Below are 16734 nucleotides of genomic sequence, written 5' to 3'. Positions count from 1 at the left end.
GTGGAGGGAGAAAGTCAGATTGCTATGGGACCCCAAAGGGGGACAACAGACCCAGTCTAGGGGTGAACTATAGCAGGAAGCGCCCGGTGTCTCTTCAGGAACTGGAGCTGAAGGTCTGGCCATGTCCAAAGTGCTTAGGCAGGTGTTTCACCCCAGAATCTTCCAGCTCCTTTGGTCACCTTCTTCAGATACCATCCTCGTAAATGAGCCCTCTCTGACACCACAGGGCTCCTGTGGGTCTCGGGCAAGAACAGATTAAAATCTGTACTGGTTCTAAGAATGGAAAAGATGATGAGGTCTGTTTCCATAAGTAATTCAAAATAAAACTGATACTGAACTGTAAGTGTAAGGAAGTCCAAAGAAGTTCTGACTTTTTCCAGTAATGACGACATTAAGCTTATGTGAAAATCAACTATCAGATTCTTTTTTCCTCTGAAATATCTATCATCTATCTATCTATCTATCTACCTATCTATCTATCTATCATCTATCTGTCTATCTATCTGCCATCTATCTCTTTTTGCCTCTGTATATTGAATAACCAATACTGGACTTTTGGGAAAAATTTAATCTATCACTTGTCCCACAAGGCTACTTTGTATCAGAGTTCTCAAGGAATAAAGAATTGTTACAAATTTCAGATTAAATTACTCCTTACCAGAAGTCTCTTTGGGCGCCCAAAGGCTTTCTAAGTTCCACCATAGTTCCTTAAAAAGTAAAAAATAGAGGGCTTCCCTGGTGGCACAGTGGTTGAGAGTCCGCCTGCCGATGCAGGGGACACGGGTTCGTGCCCCGGTCTGGGAAGATCCCACGTGCCGCGGAGCGGCTGGGCCCGTGAGCCAGGGCCGCTGAGCCTGCGCATCCGGAGCCTGTGCTCCGCAACGGGAGAGGCCACAGTGGTGAGAGGCCTGCGTACCGCAAAAAAAAAAAAAAAAAAAAAAAAAGTAAAAATAGAGTTACCATGTGACCCAGCAATTCCACTCCTGGGTATATATCCAAAAAACGCCCCAAATACTAATTTGAAAAGATACATGCACCCCAATGGTCATAGCAGCACTATTTATAATAAACAAGATATGGAAGCAACCTAGGTGTCCATCGAAGGAGAAATGGATCAAGAGGACGTGGTACAAATATATAATGGAACACTACTGAGCTAAAAAGAAGAGTGAAATATTACCATTGCAGCAACATGAATGGACCTAGAAATTATCACACTAAGTGAAGTGAGTCAGACAGACAAAGACAAATATCATACGATATCACTTATATGTGGAATCTAAATAAGAAATGATACAAATGTACTTATTTACAAAACAGAAACAGACTCCCAGACATAGAAAACAAACTTATGGTCACCAAAGGGGAAGCGGGGGGTGGGGGGGGTAAATTGGGAACTTGGGTTTAACAGGTACACACGACTATATACAAAATAGATAAACAAGGACCTACTGTATAGCACAGGGAACTATATTCAATATCTTGTTAATAACCTATAATGGAAAAGAATCTGAAAAAAAGTATAAACATATATACACATATATATACATATATGTAAATATATAACTGAATCACTTTGCTGTATACCTGAAACACTGTAAATCAACTATACTTCAATAAAAATTTTTTAAATTAAAACAATAAAAATTGTTAATTAAATTCCACCATAGCCTAAGGCTCTTGCAGGGCTCTTTAGGTCACTTATCTTTCTATCAACTGTTATCATCTGGGTGTGTTTATATAACTCCAGGTAAGCAGTTAGAAGGAATACATACTTCATTCAGAGATTTTTCAGAAACCTTTAATAGTAAATAAATCTAAGTTTATTTTCATATATACTTCCTAGAAGATGGCACACAGATACACAAACCTGTATGGTTAACTGTGGGTTATTTCTGGATGGCTCCAAGTAATTAAGGTTTATTGCAATTAAAACGACACTATCAACAAGGTTGTTACTGACAACAGCTAGTGGAGCAACATCTTGCATTCTGTTAACACCTTCCCTGATTTATTCTCAGAGGTGACTACTGGACTCAGTGAAAATGTCTCCAGACCAGCACCTCCTGGCGCTGTAACACAGTTCTTAGGTTGTGACACTAAAAGCAGACGGTGAGCGATGCAAACTGCATTGTGAACAGCTAGTTAAATGAGTCCCAGAACTGGACCCTGGTGATGCTCTAGTTGATGAGCTCATTTAGCTGCTGAGGAAGTTGAGTCACAGAGAGCCTTGTGTTTTACCCATACTTCCCAGCTGGTTGGTGGTAGATCTCTAAGAAGAGCACTGGTCTCACTTCTCATGCAAAGAACTTCCTGCCACATTGCAGAGCTGATCTTGAGCAATGTTTAGGATCCAGCTAAATAGCTTTAAAACATTATCAAACCGGTTTGAGTTTTCATGTGTTGCTTTGATATTCACAATTTTATAGCCATTGGAGAAGTTATATCAATATTGGAAATAATATTTTCCTTTTCCCCAATTTCCAACTTCGCCCCGGTTGAAAAGTTAGAGCACTCCTTTGCTTTATACTGATTCTTCCACTGATGACTTTGGAATTATGCTACCTCTCCCTAAATCGCTGTCTTGGCAATAGCAGCTAGCGATACAATACTTTCTCTTAACCTGTGGCTATGGCCAATGGAGTTCTCCTGAAAAATGGGAGAGGGTCAGCCTCCTGCCATGACTCTCCCTCTGCTTGGAGGAGAGCTGTGGTTCTGAAAGAGCCAACTGAGAAAAATCCATGGAGAGGAACGATCTAGAAAGAATGCTGGCCTTGTCCCCGGAAGCTGTACCTGTGGACAAGCTCAGTGTCTTCCCAACTGTGTGCAGAGTTGCTGAGGACAGAGTGTGATCAACCGGGGGGTCCTTCTGAGTTTCAGATGCAGACAAGAAACGAATGTGTCATCTTCTCAGACGCTGAAATACCTCCCAGATCTGCCACCTTGGGGCCGAGGCAGGGCCTTCATGGGAGTGTCAATAACTGACCGCAGGGACCTTGGACCCTCCTCCTGACACATCCAAAGGAATTGTGCCCGCTACAGCCTTGCGTGTCCCGTGCCTGCACTTGACTTGATGGGGAGGGTGTAAGTCACCTGGCCGCACAGAAGAGGAAGGTGGCAGAGATCAGGCCGGGAACAGGCTGGCTCTGCCCTCCAGGGTAGAAGCTGCATGTCTAGGCAAGAAGTGGGGACCATGGGACAGACATCTAGCCTTTAGGCCTGGATAGCCTCTTTCCTGAGCAGGGTTCTTTCCCCCCATCTGGGCTACAGGCTGGTCCCAGCTCCAGCCCCAGGGGCTGTGGGGCCGACGGACTGCAGCCACGGTCCTGTCGGTACCAGCCTCCCTGAGCTCATGCCCTTTTGCAGTGTGACTTTCCACCTCCTCCCAACAAGAGGGGAAGTCCATTTACACACCCTTGCATCTGGACCTGGCCGTGTACCCGGCTTTGGCCAGCAGAATGTGGCAAAGCGGTGGTGTGCCGGTTCTGGTCTTGGCTTCAAGAGTCCTTGCAGCCTTTTGCTTGCTCTCTCGGCTCCTGCAGTGGCCCCGTGAACAAGCCTGGGGCTGGCCTGTTACAGCTGCTGGAAGAGGAAAGATGTAACCCATCACTCCCACTGACCCAGCTGATAGCTCTCCCCCGAGAAAGAGAGCCACCCAAATGACCCGCCTTTGACTGCAGGCACAGGAGGAACCCAGCTGAGACCAGCCCAAACTGCTGACCCACAATTAGAATTATAACCTAAATTAATGAAAGTTGGTGTAAGCTGCTAAATTTGGGGGTGACTTGCTTCACAGATGCAGGTACCTGATACAGGCCCCACGGGAGTAGGTGAAAAGGAGGAGCCTGCATCCTGGGAAGGCCTGGGCTGCTGGGGGAGGGAGAGCAGGAAGCCTGCTCCAGGAAGCCTCAGCAGCTAGGTCTTACCTTGAGGACGCCCTGGAGATCGGGTCCTGTAAGGAGAAAAGGAGGGAATCCACCAAACAGAAATAGACTCACAGACTGAGAGAACGAACTTATGGTTCCCACGGGGGAAGGGTGGGGGGGGATGGATAGTTAAGGAGTTTGAGATTGACATGTACACACTCCTATATTTAAAATAGATAACCAACAAGGACCTACTGTAGAGCACAGGGAACTCTGCTCAATACTCTGTAACAACCTCAATGGGAAAAGAATTTGAAAAAGAACAGATACATGTACGTGTATAACTGAATCACTCTGCTGCACACCTGAAACTAACACAACATTGTTAATCAACTCGACTCCAACATAAAATAAAAATTGGGGGGCTTCCCTGGTGGCACAGTGGTTAAGAATCCGCCTGCCAGTGCAGGGGACACGGGTCGGAGCCCTGGTCTGGGGAGATCCCACATGCCACGGAACAACTAAGCCCGTGCGCCACAACTACTGACCCTGAGCTCTAGAGCCCATAAGGCACAATTACTGAACCTGCGTGCCACAACTACTGAAGCCCACGCGCCTAGAGCCCGTGCTCTGCAACAAGAGAAGCCACTGCAATGAGAAGCCCACGCACAGCAACGAAGAGTAGCCCCCGCTCGCTGCAAATAGGGAAAGCCCGCGCGCAGCAACGAAGACCCAACACAGCCAAACATAATCAAATAAAGTAAATAAATTTTGGAAAAATTAAAAATAAATAAATAAAATAAATACATTTTTAAATAAAAAATTTTTAAAGCTAAGAAAAAAAAAAAAAGAAAGAAAAAAGAGAAAGAGGGCAGCCACCTGGGGCAGAGCTGCAGGAGTAATAAGGACCAGGACACTCGGTTTCCATGGGGAATAAATAAACCTTTAATAATGGTGGGAAGCAGCTTTGTGCATGTACTCTTTCCAGGCACTGCCTTCTTCCAGGCAGCTGGCCTTTGACACGTCACTGGGGTGGATTCCCCGTGATATAAACTCCTGATTCATCAGCATTAGGTCTCCAGGGAATTCGGCCAGGTGCAAAAGATTTCTGTTTGTAAAGCCAGCGATGGATCTTTCTGCTTTTTTGGGGGGGAGGAATGGTTTTAGATCATTTGGATGGTACGTTACACATTTTTTTGGTTCTTCCGACTTGAAAATTACGTTCATTTTTATTTCCTGTCTTTTCATGGTTTTGCTCTCTGCCTCACCTCTCTTCTCTTGATGGGCATAGTCACAGCGATTGGCGTCTCGGTCATCCTTGCCTTCCCCAGTTCTGTCCCTTGCCGGGGGGCCCAGGCCCCCTCCAGACAGAAGCGAAGAGTTCCCAAATCTTTCAGTGTAGGGTAAAAGGTGCTTCTGCTTCAGGGCTCGAGCGAGCTGCATTCGTTCTATGTGCTTGCCGATGTTCAGACTCTCCCGTTGGGGCATTTTGAACTCCTCCGGGGGCACCATCACCTTCGCCGTCCATATTTTTTCTAGGGGTCCACAGGTGGCACAAGGAGGGGTGAGTTGCTTTCTATATTCCACCGCCCGTTTATAGTCTGAAGACAGCAACTGTAGTTCCTTGAGCATTTTCCGTTCTTCCTCTTGCTTATAAGTCAGAAACTTCCTGGCTGCTATGGTGTGAACACCACCTAGACGCTGACAACGGGAAAGGGATGGTTCAAATCTCAACGGGACAGGAGCAAGGGGCACCCACAGGAACAGTTAGTTACCTAGTGGCCCCTTCACCCTCCATCGCTGAGGGTGCCCGAGCCCCTGTGTAGTGAGAAAGAGGGCAGATCTTTGGGGTCAGACGAGCCTGGGTTCAACTCCTGACTCTCCTTCTTACCTATTATGAATTTGAAAGAATTTTACTGGTCTGATGTCTCCATAAGGTAACATATATGAAAGCAACTAGTGCAAGATAAGGGCTTGAGAAAAGGCAGCTTCAGTGATTTGTTATCACTTGTAGTTATATTCCTACTTGGGACTTCGAAATAAGAGAGGATTTTGCTTTTGCTACGCAAGTGTGGAAGCCACTAGCTCACAACGGCCAAATAGTGGCCAACTCCAGTCTGCTGTTTGGGAGACTTACATCTCTATTGCTGGTGGTTTTTGAACCTCTGGCTCCCCTCGCCTAACTGCCTGGCTTCCATGGGGCCTCCCTGTGCATAAATTTCCCAGCACTTACTAGGATCTCTTTTTCCAAGGGGGAGTATTTTCCGAGGGCAATGCGTGGGTCTGATTTGTAGAATTTGGTCCATATCCTGGAAGGCAGAGAGGTGTATTAGAACTCGGAATGGGTCCTCTTAGTTTTCCCTTTGGAATGGGAAATCTCACAAAGGGTGATTCTACGTTAGTCATGGTAGGGTCACTGTGACCAGGGTTTCTACAGCCTTAGAGTGGGCTCCTCCACTTGGCCTTGTTCCGACACGGATGGGAAGGAATAGAGCAGAAGCACAGGTCATACTCACTCCAATGGTGAAGCAGAACATTGATCCCCCTGGCAGCACAGGGAGTCTTTATCCTGAAAGGCATCGTTTATATTGAATACTTGGACGGGTGTGCCATTCTTATTTGACTCCCCATCTGTAGTCATCCTTTCTTGGGCCCTTGAATCTCTAGCCCTCTGTTTTCCAGTCTTCCGACAGCCATTCTCCCATTCTCTGATCATCCTCTGGCAATAGGCTAGGATGGGAGGTGTCAGTGCCTGGAGTTTCTTCATAAGACAGTTTTAATGGGAACCCAAGGGACAGTCACAAACTTCTTGCATCATAACTGGCCTACATGGAGCTATTGTGAGGTCTGAGTTTAGGCAACAAATGACCCCGTGGGGTGAAATGGACCCACACTACCATGCTCCTGGCGTGTTGGAGTCTAGGGGAATAGAGTGGGCAGAGAGTGTGGCTGTGAGATGATCTGACCACGTCACTGCCACTTATATGCCCATAAAGACTGCTCAGTTCTTTCAGGAGGGAGGCTCATCAGCTAAAGTCTCTCCCTGGTGTTGGCTTGCCTCTGCAATCTTAGCTCCAATCTTAGTTCCTCGTGCTCCATCCATGAACTCTATCTATGATTCTTGGAATCAGCTTCTGGACATGCTCCCCCCTGTCTTAAATACCTCTCTACCCCTAGACAACTTGTTTGTCTTTTAGGGCCCAGCTTAACTATTGCTTCCTCTGAAGATTTCCTTGCAGAATACATTATCCCCTTGTCCGCATTCTCACAGCACTTCCTGTATCATGCTATAGTGCTTTGTCACGTACTGACTTGGTTGCCCAATAGGTCTGTCTCTCCCTCTGCTCAAAAGCAGGTGCCAATAGCACCTCGTTCTTTGCACTGCGGTTGTTTATCATGGGATCTAGTATTGAGCAGATGTTCAGCCTGTTGCTCTAATAAGCAATCATCTTGGGTTCCTGCCCAAAAGTGGGGTCAAGAGTGTTGCTGGTGGGAATGTATACTGGCACAATCCTGTAGAAAGTAATTAGGCAATATACACCCACAGTTACACGTGTGTTTGCCCTTTGACCCAGCAATTACATGTATAAAATAAAACACACACAAGTTTGTCAGTGCAGCCTTGTTTGAGATGTCAAACCTAATGGGAAACTCAAATGTCCATTAACAGGTGACCGGCCAGAGAGTTACGGTTGACCATACAATGGAATACCATACAGGAGTAATAGGACTATAGAAGTAATAAAAAGATCTTTATTTATTTGGAAATATCGCTGAGAAATATTGTTAGTGCAAAAAGCAAGGTGCCAAAGTATATAAACTGTAGACTACGTTTTTGTGTTGGAAAGGAAATTTGTATTTGCATAAAGAAGCTCTAGAATAGGGGCTTCCCTGGTGGCGCAGTGGTTGAGAGTCCGCCTGCCGATGCGGGGGACACGGGTTCGTGTCCCGGTCCGGGAGGATCCCACGTGCCGCGGAGCGGCTGGGCCCGTGAGCCGTGGCCGCTGAGCCTGCGCGTCCGGAGCCTGTGCGCCGCAACGGGAGGGGCCACAGCAGTGAGAGGCCCACGTACCACAAAACAAACGAAAAACTCTAGAATAATACATACCAAAAAAATGATTACCAGAGGTGGGTACCTGGAAGAGGTGGGAATGAGCCTTTTCATTGTGTACATTATTATTTCGTCTTGAATTTTAGAACAATGTAAGCATATTACCTATTGAAAACATAAGTTTCAAAAGTGAAGAAGCAGCTTATGGAAGAAGTTGTCTCGGACAAGTACTGGTCTTAAAGCTTTCCTTTGCTTCTACCAGGAAACATCCCCAAATGGGGATATTTAGAGCTCGGTCCAGGGCCCATACCGATGATGTCAGCCACCTAAATATTTTGGTGCTCCTCTTACTTACCTGGGCACGTTCAGTTACCTGGAACAGCTGTGAACCTGGAAATCGCAACAAGTGCCTCGGAGCCTCCTGCCCTGTATTCATTGACTCACACATTTGTCCTACACTCAACCGCTTGCACAAGCCACACAACACCTGGCACATTGCGAGCACTCAACAAATATTTGTGGAACAACCAATGAATGATACATGATAGAATATTATGGACCTATCAAAAAATCAAGTCTTCGTCAAATTTCCAATAATACGCTCATGATGTAATGTGATATTTTAAAAAGACAGAATACAAAACTTACATAGAGTATGATCTGGATGCTGTCAATATACAAATATGCAGGAGGAAAAGACTAGAAGGAAATACACAGAGACATCAGCAGTGGACTGTGGGCTGATGGGGGATATTCTAGGGCTGGCCATGTACGAGCAGCCTGCTTACCGCCAGGTATTGAGATGGAGAAGCTATGGCTTTGTCCCAGCAGGTCCAGGTAGAAAAGGGTGGTGCTGTCTGGACTCAGATCCTCCAGGCATCAGGGAAAAGGAGAATGAGAAAGGGCACCCTGCCACTCTGTCCAGAAGTGATGTCACCATGGCAATGATAGGTTTGGAGTGGGATCTGGAGACACAGAGAAATTTACTTTAAGGAATTGACTTACGTGAGTGTGGAGGCTGGAATATCCAAAATCTGCAGGGGTTGTCCAGCAGGCTGGAGACCCAGGGAGAGCCCATGTCAAAATTCAAGTCCACTGGAGGATTTCCTCTTGTTCAGGGGACATAAGTCTTGTTCTCTTCAGGCCTTCAACTGATTGGATGAGGCCCACCCCCATTATGGAGCAATGGGCAATCTGCTTTACTCAAAGTTTGCTGATTTAAATGTTAATCTCATCCACAAACACCTTCACAGAATAGGATTTCCCTGGTGGCACAGTGGTTAAGAATCTGCCTGCCAATGCGGGGGACACGGGTTTGAGCCCTGGTCTGGGAAAATCCCACATGCTGTGAAGCAACTAAGCCCGTGCACCACAACTACTGAGCCTGCGATCTAGAGCCCGTGAGCCAAAACTACTGAGCCCATGTGCCATAACTACTGAAGCCTGAGCAACTAGAGCCTGTGCTCTGCAACAAAGAGAAGCACCTTCTCTTCAAAGAGAAGACTCATTTAGGGCTTCCCTGGTGGCGCAGTGGTTGGGATTCCGCCTACCAATGCAGGGGACACAGGTTCGTGCCCCAGTCCAGGAGGATCCCATGTGCCGCAGAGCGGCTGGGCCCGTGAGCCATGGCCGCCGAGCCTGCGCGTCCGGAGCCTGTGCTCCGCAGTGGGAGAGGCCACAATAGTGAAAGGCCCGCGTACTGCAAAAAAAACAAAAACAAAAACCAAAAAAAGTATGCATATATATATCAGGTACACAATTTATGTGAATTTAGGTTTTGACACTCAGTGAAAAGAGGTTAAAAATAATCATTTAAGTAGTATAAGAGATTCTTATTGGCCTCCGCCCTCATTTTATTTCTTTTTAGGTCTATGCTCCACTTCAAGCTAATTCTGGATCAGGCAGAGGTAAGTGTCAAGAGTTTTTGTTCTGGCTTTGGTTTGGTTTGTTGCACTTTGATGTTCAATTGTGTTGCAGCACCAGTTTTGGGTTTTTTTTTTTAACATCTTTATTGGAGTATAATTGCTTTACAATGGTGTGTTAGTTTCTGCTGTATAACAAAGTGAATATGTATACATATATCCCCATATCCCCTCCCTCTTGTGTCTCCCTCCCACCCTCCCTATCCCACCTCTCTAGGTGGTCACAAAGCACCGAGCTGATCTCCCTGTGCTATGCGGCTGCTTCCCACTAGCTACCTATTTTACATTCGGTAGTGTATATACGTCCATGCCACTCTCTCACTTTGTCCCAGCTTCCCCTTGCCCCTCCCCATGTCCTCAAGTCCATTTTCTACGTCTGTGTCTTTATTCCTGTGAGAAGACTCTTCTAACTCCACTGAAATACCTTGGCATTTTTGTGAAAAATAAACTAACCATTAATACATGGTCTGTTTCTAAACTTCCTCTTTCGTTGCACTGATTTATGTGACCCCTGTTATGCCCATAACACATTGGCTTGATTACTGTAGCTTTAGAGTTAGTCTTGAAATCAGGTACTGTAAGTGCTCCAACTTTGTTCTTTTTTCTACTTTTTCAAAATTGTTTTGGCTTACCTAGCCTTTTTGCCTTTTAGAAATATAATATTTTAGAATCAATTGATCAATTTCTACAAAAAAATGTCTGCTAGGATTTTTGATTTGGATTGACTCATATAAAGTTGGAGGAAATTGGAATCTTAACAATATCAAGTCTTCTGGTTCATCAACATAATGTATCCCTTCATGTACTGAGGTCTTTCATTGATCTCATCGGTATTTTGGATTTTTCCATGTACAGATTTTGCACATAATTATCAGACTTATCCATAAGAATTCCATGGTTTTTGATGCTATTATAAAAGGCATTTAATTTTTTTCCTATTTCAATATTTTTTGTGGCTAGTGAGTTAATTTTTCCCAAAATGATGAAGTATTTATTGAATTGGGAAAATTATGGTAATTTAAAAAATTTATTCACTTCTTAGTAAACCTCATTCCTCTTCTTTGTCAAATCTGATTTCCAGTTTTATGGAGCAGGAAATTGATGTTCTTTTGTACGTAATGTGTGGCGAACAAGAGTTAGATTCCAGGTTAGAGCAAACATGTCTTTAAGCTGGAAATTCACCAAGCCCTTTAGAACTGGCTTCTTATATTTCACAAAGAGATACTAGACATTGGTTTGGAGGGCTAGATAAGCTCTCCCTTTACTCAGCTTTAGTTTTGTTTCTATTTATGTGTTTTGTGTATTCATCACTAACTGATGTTTTCTTTTTACTGTAGCTGCTGAAATAACGATTACCCCCATCACCTCTGGGGAAGAGGAAACACCAATAGGTATAAAAAATACAACTATTTGAGTTTACAACAAAACTTTATATTCTATATATTCAAGTTTACAAGTACTTCACCTTTCTAGAAATAAGAACAAAAATGGAAATTTGATAAGAAACATTGCTAGGAGTCTCCAGCCCTGACCAGGATCTTTGAGGTAATCAACGGAAGATGTTTCTGAGAATATGCTCCCAGAACCACTAGTTCCACAAGATGTTAAGATGAATCACACACACACACACACACACACACACACACACACACACACACACACAGATAGATTCTATGGTCTCATGAATTTAGGAAACATTGCATTAAACAAATTACACAGGTTTCTTTACTACAGGATGTCTAAGAGCCTTTAATATTCAATTAACCCTATAAAATCCCCACAGGAAGTCACGGTTTGCCATGCTTATAAAATACACTTGACCCAAATCCCCTTTTCTTCATGTACCATCTGTTTGGAAGTTTTCTGCCTATATACGAGTAAGGAAAATGTGAAATCCAGGTATTTGGGATTAATGCATATGCTACCACGATATTCTAATCAAATTACAATAACATAGCACCTAATCTCCCTGAATATGTGAATTCGAGGTTGTTGGCCATCAGTAGCTGTGCTACCTGAAATGAGATCCCTCCCTCCCTTGACCTATTGAAGTCCTACCATGGCTTGGCTGCTCCCTTTCTCCAGGTAGCCTCCGCTGGTCTCCACAAGGACACATATCCTCTGTACTTGTATCTTTTTTGTTGCTGTCCCTCATAATCCACGTTGTATCACAATTACTTATATAATTACTCTAGAAGCCTTTGAAATTCAGGTGTTCTGTGTCTCTTTGCATTGACTATTTTGCAATAAATGATGGCTCACAGAATAATTAATTTATAGAAGCTGCCCTCATTTCCTTTAGGCTTTCTTAAATATAATGTTCTTAAATTCATCTTCTGTGTTTTTAAAGATTTGTTTCTACTGAGCCAAGGATTGAAGGATAAGTTTGACATGAACATAGAATAGATGAATAAAAAATTAAATAATCTTGTTTGATGGTGATGGTAACTGACTGAGATGAATCAAAACAAGAAACTTCAGAAGGGTCTTATAATGAGTCCCTCCAGCAATGTGTCTGCTTTATTCGTTTCACTGCACTGACTGATGGTGACCTAGCTTTGTTGTTCCTTCTAGCTGACAGCTTCTCAGAGCCTTCGCTGGCCACAGCCCTCGAGGCCTTGACGTCTCCACCTGCAGGCATGGGAATAATTCCTAAGAAATTAAGGGCTGATGGATAGTGTGGGTAGAGGCATTTCTCCAAGTTGGAGGGAAACCACAGGCACAGTTAAAGTGGGAGACAGCCCACTGCCAAGCTATGGGATTCAGAGCAGTTTTCTTCACTTTTCCGAGCCTCAGTTTCTTCATCCGTAAAATGGGAACCCATCCCCTACGCCGTGGGGTAGTTGTAAAGACTAAGAGAGGAATGGTTAAGTTAGTGACTCCCTGAGGCTCTGGCACTAAACTCCCAAACAACAGATGCTGGTTCCTGTCCACAGTGGTCTTTACATAGTAAAGACATTACGAAAGACGTATGGGACAGAAGGGACCAGGCAGCTCTAAGACTGATGAAGTTCTAGACGACAAGGGTCTGTTTAGCTGTGATCTGCCTATGGATAGTCTTGTTTGCTATTTCATCAGGTGTACTGACATCCCATATTTCTCTCCCTGTCCGTGGGCAGGGAATAACATAGGTTCTTTTTTGGAGAACCTAGGAATTCTGGCAATTCCTTAGAGAGTTTCACCTTTTGGAAAGGGGGAATAAAGTCTCATTGAACGGACTTGAAATTGAAGATTATTCTGGCTCTTCTTACTGTCTGGGTGCATGAGGACTGTGTGATCTTGCAGGATTGTAAAATGGGGATATGACCACCTAGGGATTTTAAAGGATTAAGGAAGCCTTCCAGAGACAGGAGGGCCAGTCACCCAGTGTCTCTCCTCCTTGTGCTTCCCCAGGAGCCCGGATGGGCGTGAGGCTGGTGGACGGCTCCGGGAGGTGCTCAGGCCGTGTGGAGGTTCTCGTCCAGGGCACGTGGGACACCGTGTGAGATGACCCCTGGGACCTGGCCAAGGCTGCCGTCGTGCGCCGCCAACTGCAGTGTGGCCACGCCGTGGCCACACGCCCAGGGGCCCACTTTGGGGCAGGCTCCGGGAAGATCGTGCCGGGCGACGTGCAGTGTGCAGGCAGCGCGAGCCATTTGGGGCAGTGCGTGCGCAGGGGCCAGGCCGGGCACAACTGCGGGCACCTGCAGGGCGCCGGCGTCGGCTGGCTGTCCGTCCTCATTCGGAGGGCTGCTTCTGCTCCTTCAGGACTCACCGCCCCCGCCACACACACGCACACACGCGCACGCGCGCACGCACACGCACGCGCGCACACATGCACGCGCACGCACACCGCAGCCCGGTCTCAGAATGTCAGCGGATCCAGGCGGGCAGTCTGGTTCCTTCCAAGGTTATGCACGCACCTGACCACCCCCTTGACTGCAGCAATTGTTAAGTACGGCTCCCAGGCTGGATCCCAGCTCAGAAGGGACCTGTTGGGTCTGAGAATTCAAACTGAACTTGAATTCAGCCAAATCAGAGTATTCAGCATAAAAATCCAAATTCTTACCTTTCTGTGGAAAAAAAAAAATCAAAGCGGAAGTTCAGGTTCCAAGCAGCAAATTCTTTTATTACATGAATCAGCTGGATCTGAGACAGACTTGCCCCTCTGGACACAGAAGAGCTCTTCCGTTCACACAGCTCCTACCACCCAAGCCCCTTGTTTATCTCACCCCCATGGCCCTTGGAAACTTTTGCGTTTGTGACCTCTGGATGATGGGCCCAATGTGTCAGCTGGTGTCCTAGGCCCTCCACGTCTGGGCCTGGTGACCTCCCAGACCTGTGTGTCCCTGGGGCTGGCCCTCTGCCCCACGGTCCTCCCCATCTTTCCCGATTCTGTCCCGCCAGTGGCTGGAGTAACGTCTCTACGAATGACGAGCCCTCAGTCTGCACCTGCTCATCCTGAGCCGCACCTCCTCAATGCCTGATGCCCCGGGGAGCAGGGACCCCTGACGCTCTCCCGGGACAGTCAACACTTGCCGCCTAGGCTTGTGTCCCAAATCACCAGGAAAGGCCAGGCTCCTCGAGGGCAGGGTCTCTGCCTCTCTTTCTGCCTTCCACTGCTCCCTACGTGTAGGACGTTCCCGGTAAACGTTCGCCCATTAAGATGTGGTAGCATGTACCTTACAGGTGCTGAGTCCACAGCTGCCCCGCCTACAGGTAGGATCCGGGTGACATCCGGCGTCCTCTACTAGACTCCGTGTGATATAAGAAGATCCTGAGGTTCAGAGTCAGATCCTGGTTTGATTCCCAGCTTCATTCTCTCACTCATCCGTTCAGTCAAACACGTGCCAAACTCTGCCAGTATGGCGCTGGGGCCACAGCAGTGATCAAACCCCTGGTCCCTTCTTTCATGGGGTTTGCTCCCTAACAGGAGAGACAGACATGACATATGATCCCCCTCAGTTAAGTGACCTCAGCCAAGTTACGGCTTCTCTCCATCTCATTTCATCTGGATCCCTCTTCATTAAAGTGGGAATAATACAGAGAATCGAACAAGCTCATGGACTGGACAATGCCTAAAAATTCCTGGCACCTGGCAGGCACTCACCCAGCCATGGTTCCTTCCTTTGGTCACATGCTGACCTAAGGGAGGTGATGTGGGAGAATGGGAGGGCCCTGAGCTGTCGGAATCTGATCCCAGCTGGTTTCTTGCCAGCTAAATGACCTTGGCCCTCGGCCTCCACGTCATTAGAACAGGCACGTTGGATGCCATGCTCCCTAAAATTCTATGCTTTTGACACTCTGAGACTAACAAGGGAATAAGCAGCCACGTGGATTAGTTGAATGAAGTGTACGCCACCAGGAAAGCGAGAGACTGTTGTCAAAAAACAGATGTGAGTCTTATAACAGAAACGGAGGGACACTTTACCCGCCGCCAACGTTTTATTATGAAAATTTTCAAGTATACAGAAAAGTTTGAAGAATTTAACAGAGAACTCCTACCTAGATTGTATGATAAATTTATCAATCCATCTATCACCCATCAACTCATGTTTTATTAAGGTGTGATTTATATACCATAAAGTTCACCCACGCTAAGGTCCAGGTTGCTGGACTTCGGTGACTGTACACAGCTGTGTGATCGCTGCTGCAGTCAAGATACAAAACAGTTCCCTCGGCCCCAAAGGTTCCCTCAAGCATTTCAGATCTGATGTCCTCTTTCCTGTCCACCTCCCTGAAGGAACCACTGTGTGACTTTCCTTGCTTTGTTCAGGTGGAGTCACTACATCCCTGGGGTGAGGGCAGCTGAGAGCCCCCGTACAGCAGGCCACTTGGGGCTGACTGTCCACGGTCTTTGCTTTTGCTAGTGGCCATGTGGCACGTGTTAGTTTGTCAACAGGCAATAACGCCGTGGGCCATCCTAGATGGGCATCTTGGGGACAGGAGGTCACTGACCTCAGCGTGCAGTGTCATCATTATTCCCGCTGAACCCTGGGAGGGGGGCAGGTGCCCTCTTGAGGCAGCTGTGTACCTTTTCCCGATGTTCTGTCTCTCCCCTGACGTCACTCCTTCCTTTGTCACCATCAACAGCCTATGAGAACCTACTTCCCACGTCACCGGTGACATCAGTGGCCCGTAACCCACCTGCTTCTACACCTCCGGGTAAGGCTGTTTCTTTCTGTATTATGTCTTCTGAAGTGACAAAGGTGACAAGGTCACGTGTCTTTCATCCCCCAGCAGGCTACCCAGGCTCATTCACGTGGCCGTCTCAGAGCTCCCACGGGGCCTGTCATGAGGCCTCAGCTCCGCACACCTCTGCCACATGCTGTTGGCCCAAGCAAATCTCAGGTGGCCGGCCCAGGGTCAAGGAGTAGGAAAATAGGCTCAGCCTCTTGGGAGCAGCTGCAGGGTCACACGGTAAAGAGCAAGTTTAGAAGGCAGAGGAGAATCCGCCCCAGACAAGCCATCTTAAATAGGGCGTGGATAAGGACGCCGTCATAGGCTTCTGAAATCCGCACGTCTGGAAGACAGCACGGGGTCCTCATGGCAGCGTGAAGGGTGTAGGTTGCAAAGCTGTGGAAAGTAAGCGAAGCCAGGGTGGTAGAAGGCAGTCCAGTCGTCAACGGGCAGAGGGGGCGGCGTCACCCCGAGACCCCTGTTCCTCCCCAGGAGCCTGGGCCCCCACGCGGCTGTTGGGCAGCCGCGTGGAGCTTTTCCACCAGGGAGTCTGGGGGACGGTGTGGGACGACCTCTGGGACCTGCCGGAAGCAAACACCGTCTGCAGGCAGCTGGGGTGCGGCTGGGTGGGCGAGGCCCACTTTGGGGAAGGTTCTGGAAAGATCCTCCCTGACGGCGTGCACTGCAGGGGGCAGGTCCAGCACCTGGAGGAGAGCCCCCACGTTGGCTGCTTTGC

At 47.0% G+C, this 16734-nt stretch overlaps 1 protein-coding gene across 4 annotated transcripts in view; it reads right to left on the bottom strand.

Annotated features, from left to right (window-relative positions):
* C2H10orf120 (chromosome 2 C10orf120 homolog) overlaps positions 1–16734 on the bottom strand; it is a 73790-nt gene that overhangs the window by 14280 nt on the left and 42776 nt on the right. Inside the window, exons 3-5 of one of the 4 annotated variants that reach the window (XM_067024430.1) lie at positions 8566–8882; positions 6100–6175; positions 4788–5567 (exon numbers count right to left, since the gene is read on the bottom strand). The exons of 1 other annotated variant lie outside the window; for it this stretch is intronic. In XM_067024430.1, coding sequence (XP_066880531.1) covers positions 4812–5567; positions 6100–6175; positions 8566–8567 — 834 coding nt within the window. In that variant the 5' untranslated portion in view covers positions 8568–8882 and the 3' untranslated portion in view covers positions 4788–4811. Of the gene's footprint in view, positions 1–4787; positions 5568–6099; positions 6176–6382; positions 6583–8565; positions 8883–9529; positions 9617–16734 lie in introns of those variants that run through there. 2 more of the 4 variants (XM_059053033.2, XR_010838783.1) reach the window with 2 other exon arrangements.

This window comes from Kogia breviceps, chromosome 2 (genome assembly GCF_026419965.1).
Source record: "Kogia breviceps isolate mKogBre1 chromosome 2, mKogBre1 haplotype 1, whole genome shotgun sequence".
Classification (NCBI taxonomy): domain Eukaryota; kingdom Metazoa; phylum Chordata; class Mammalia; order Artiodactyla; family Physeteridae; genus Kogia; species Kogia breviceps.
The sequence above is the reverse complement of the archived record's forward strand: the minus strand, read 5'-3'. Positions and strand labels throughout refer to the sequence as shown.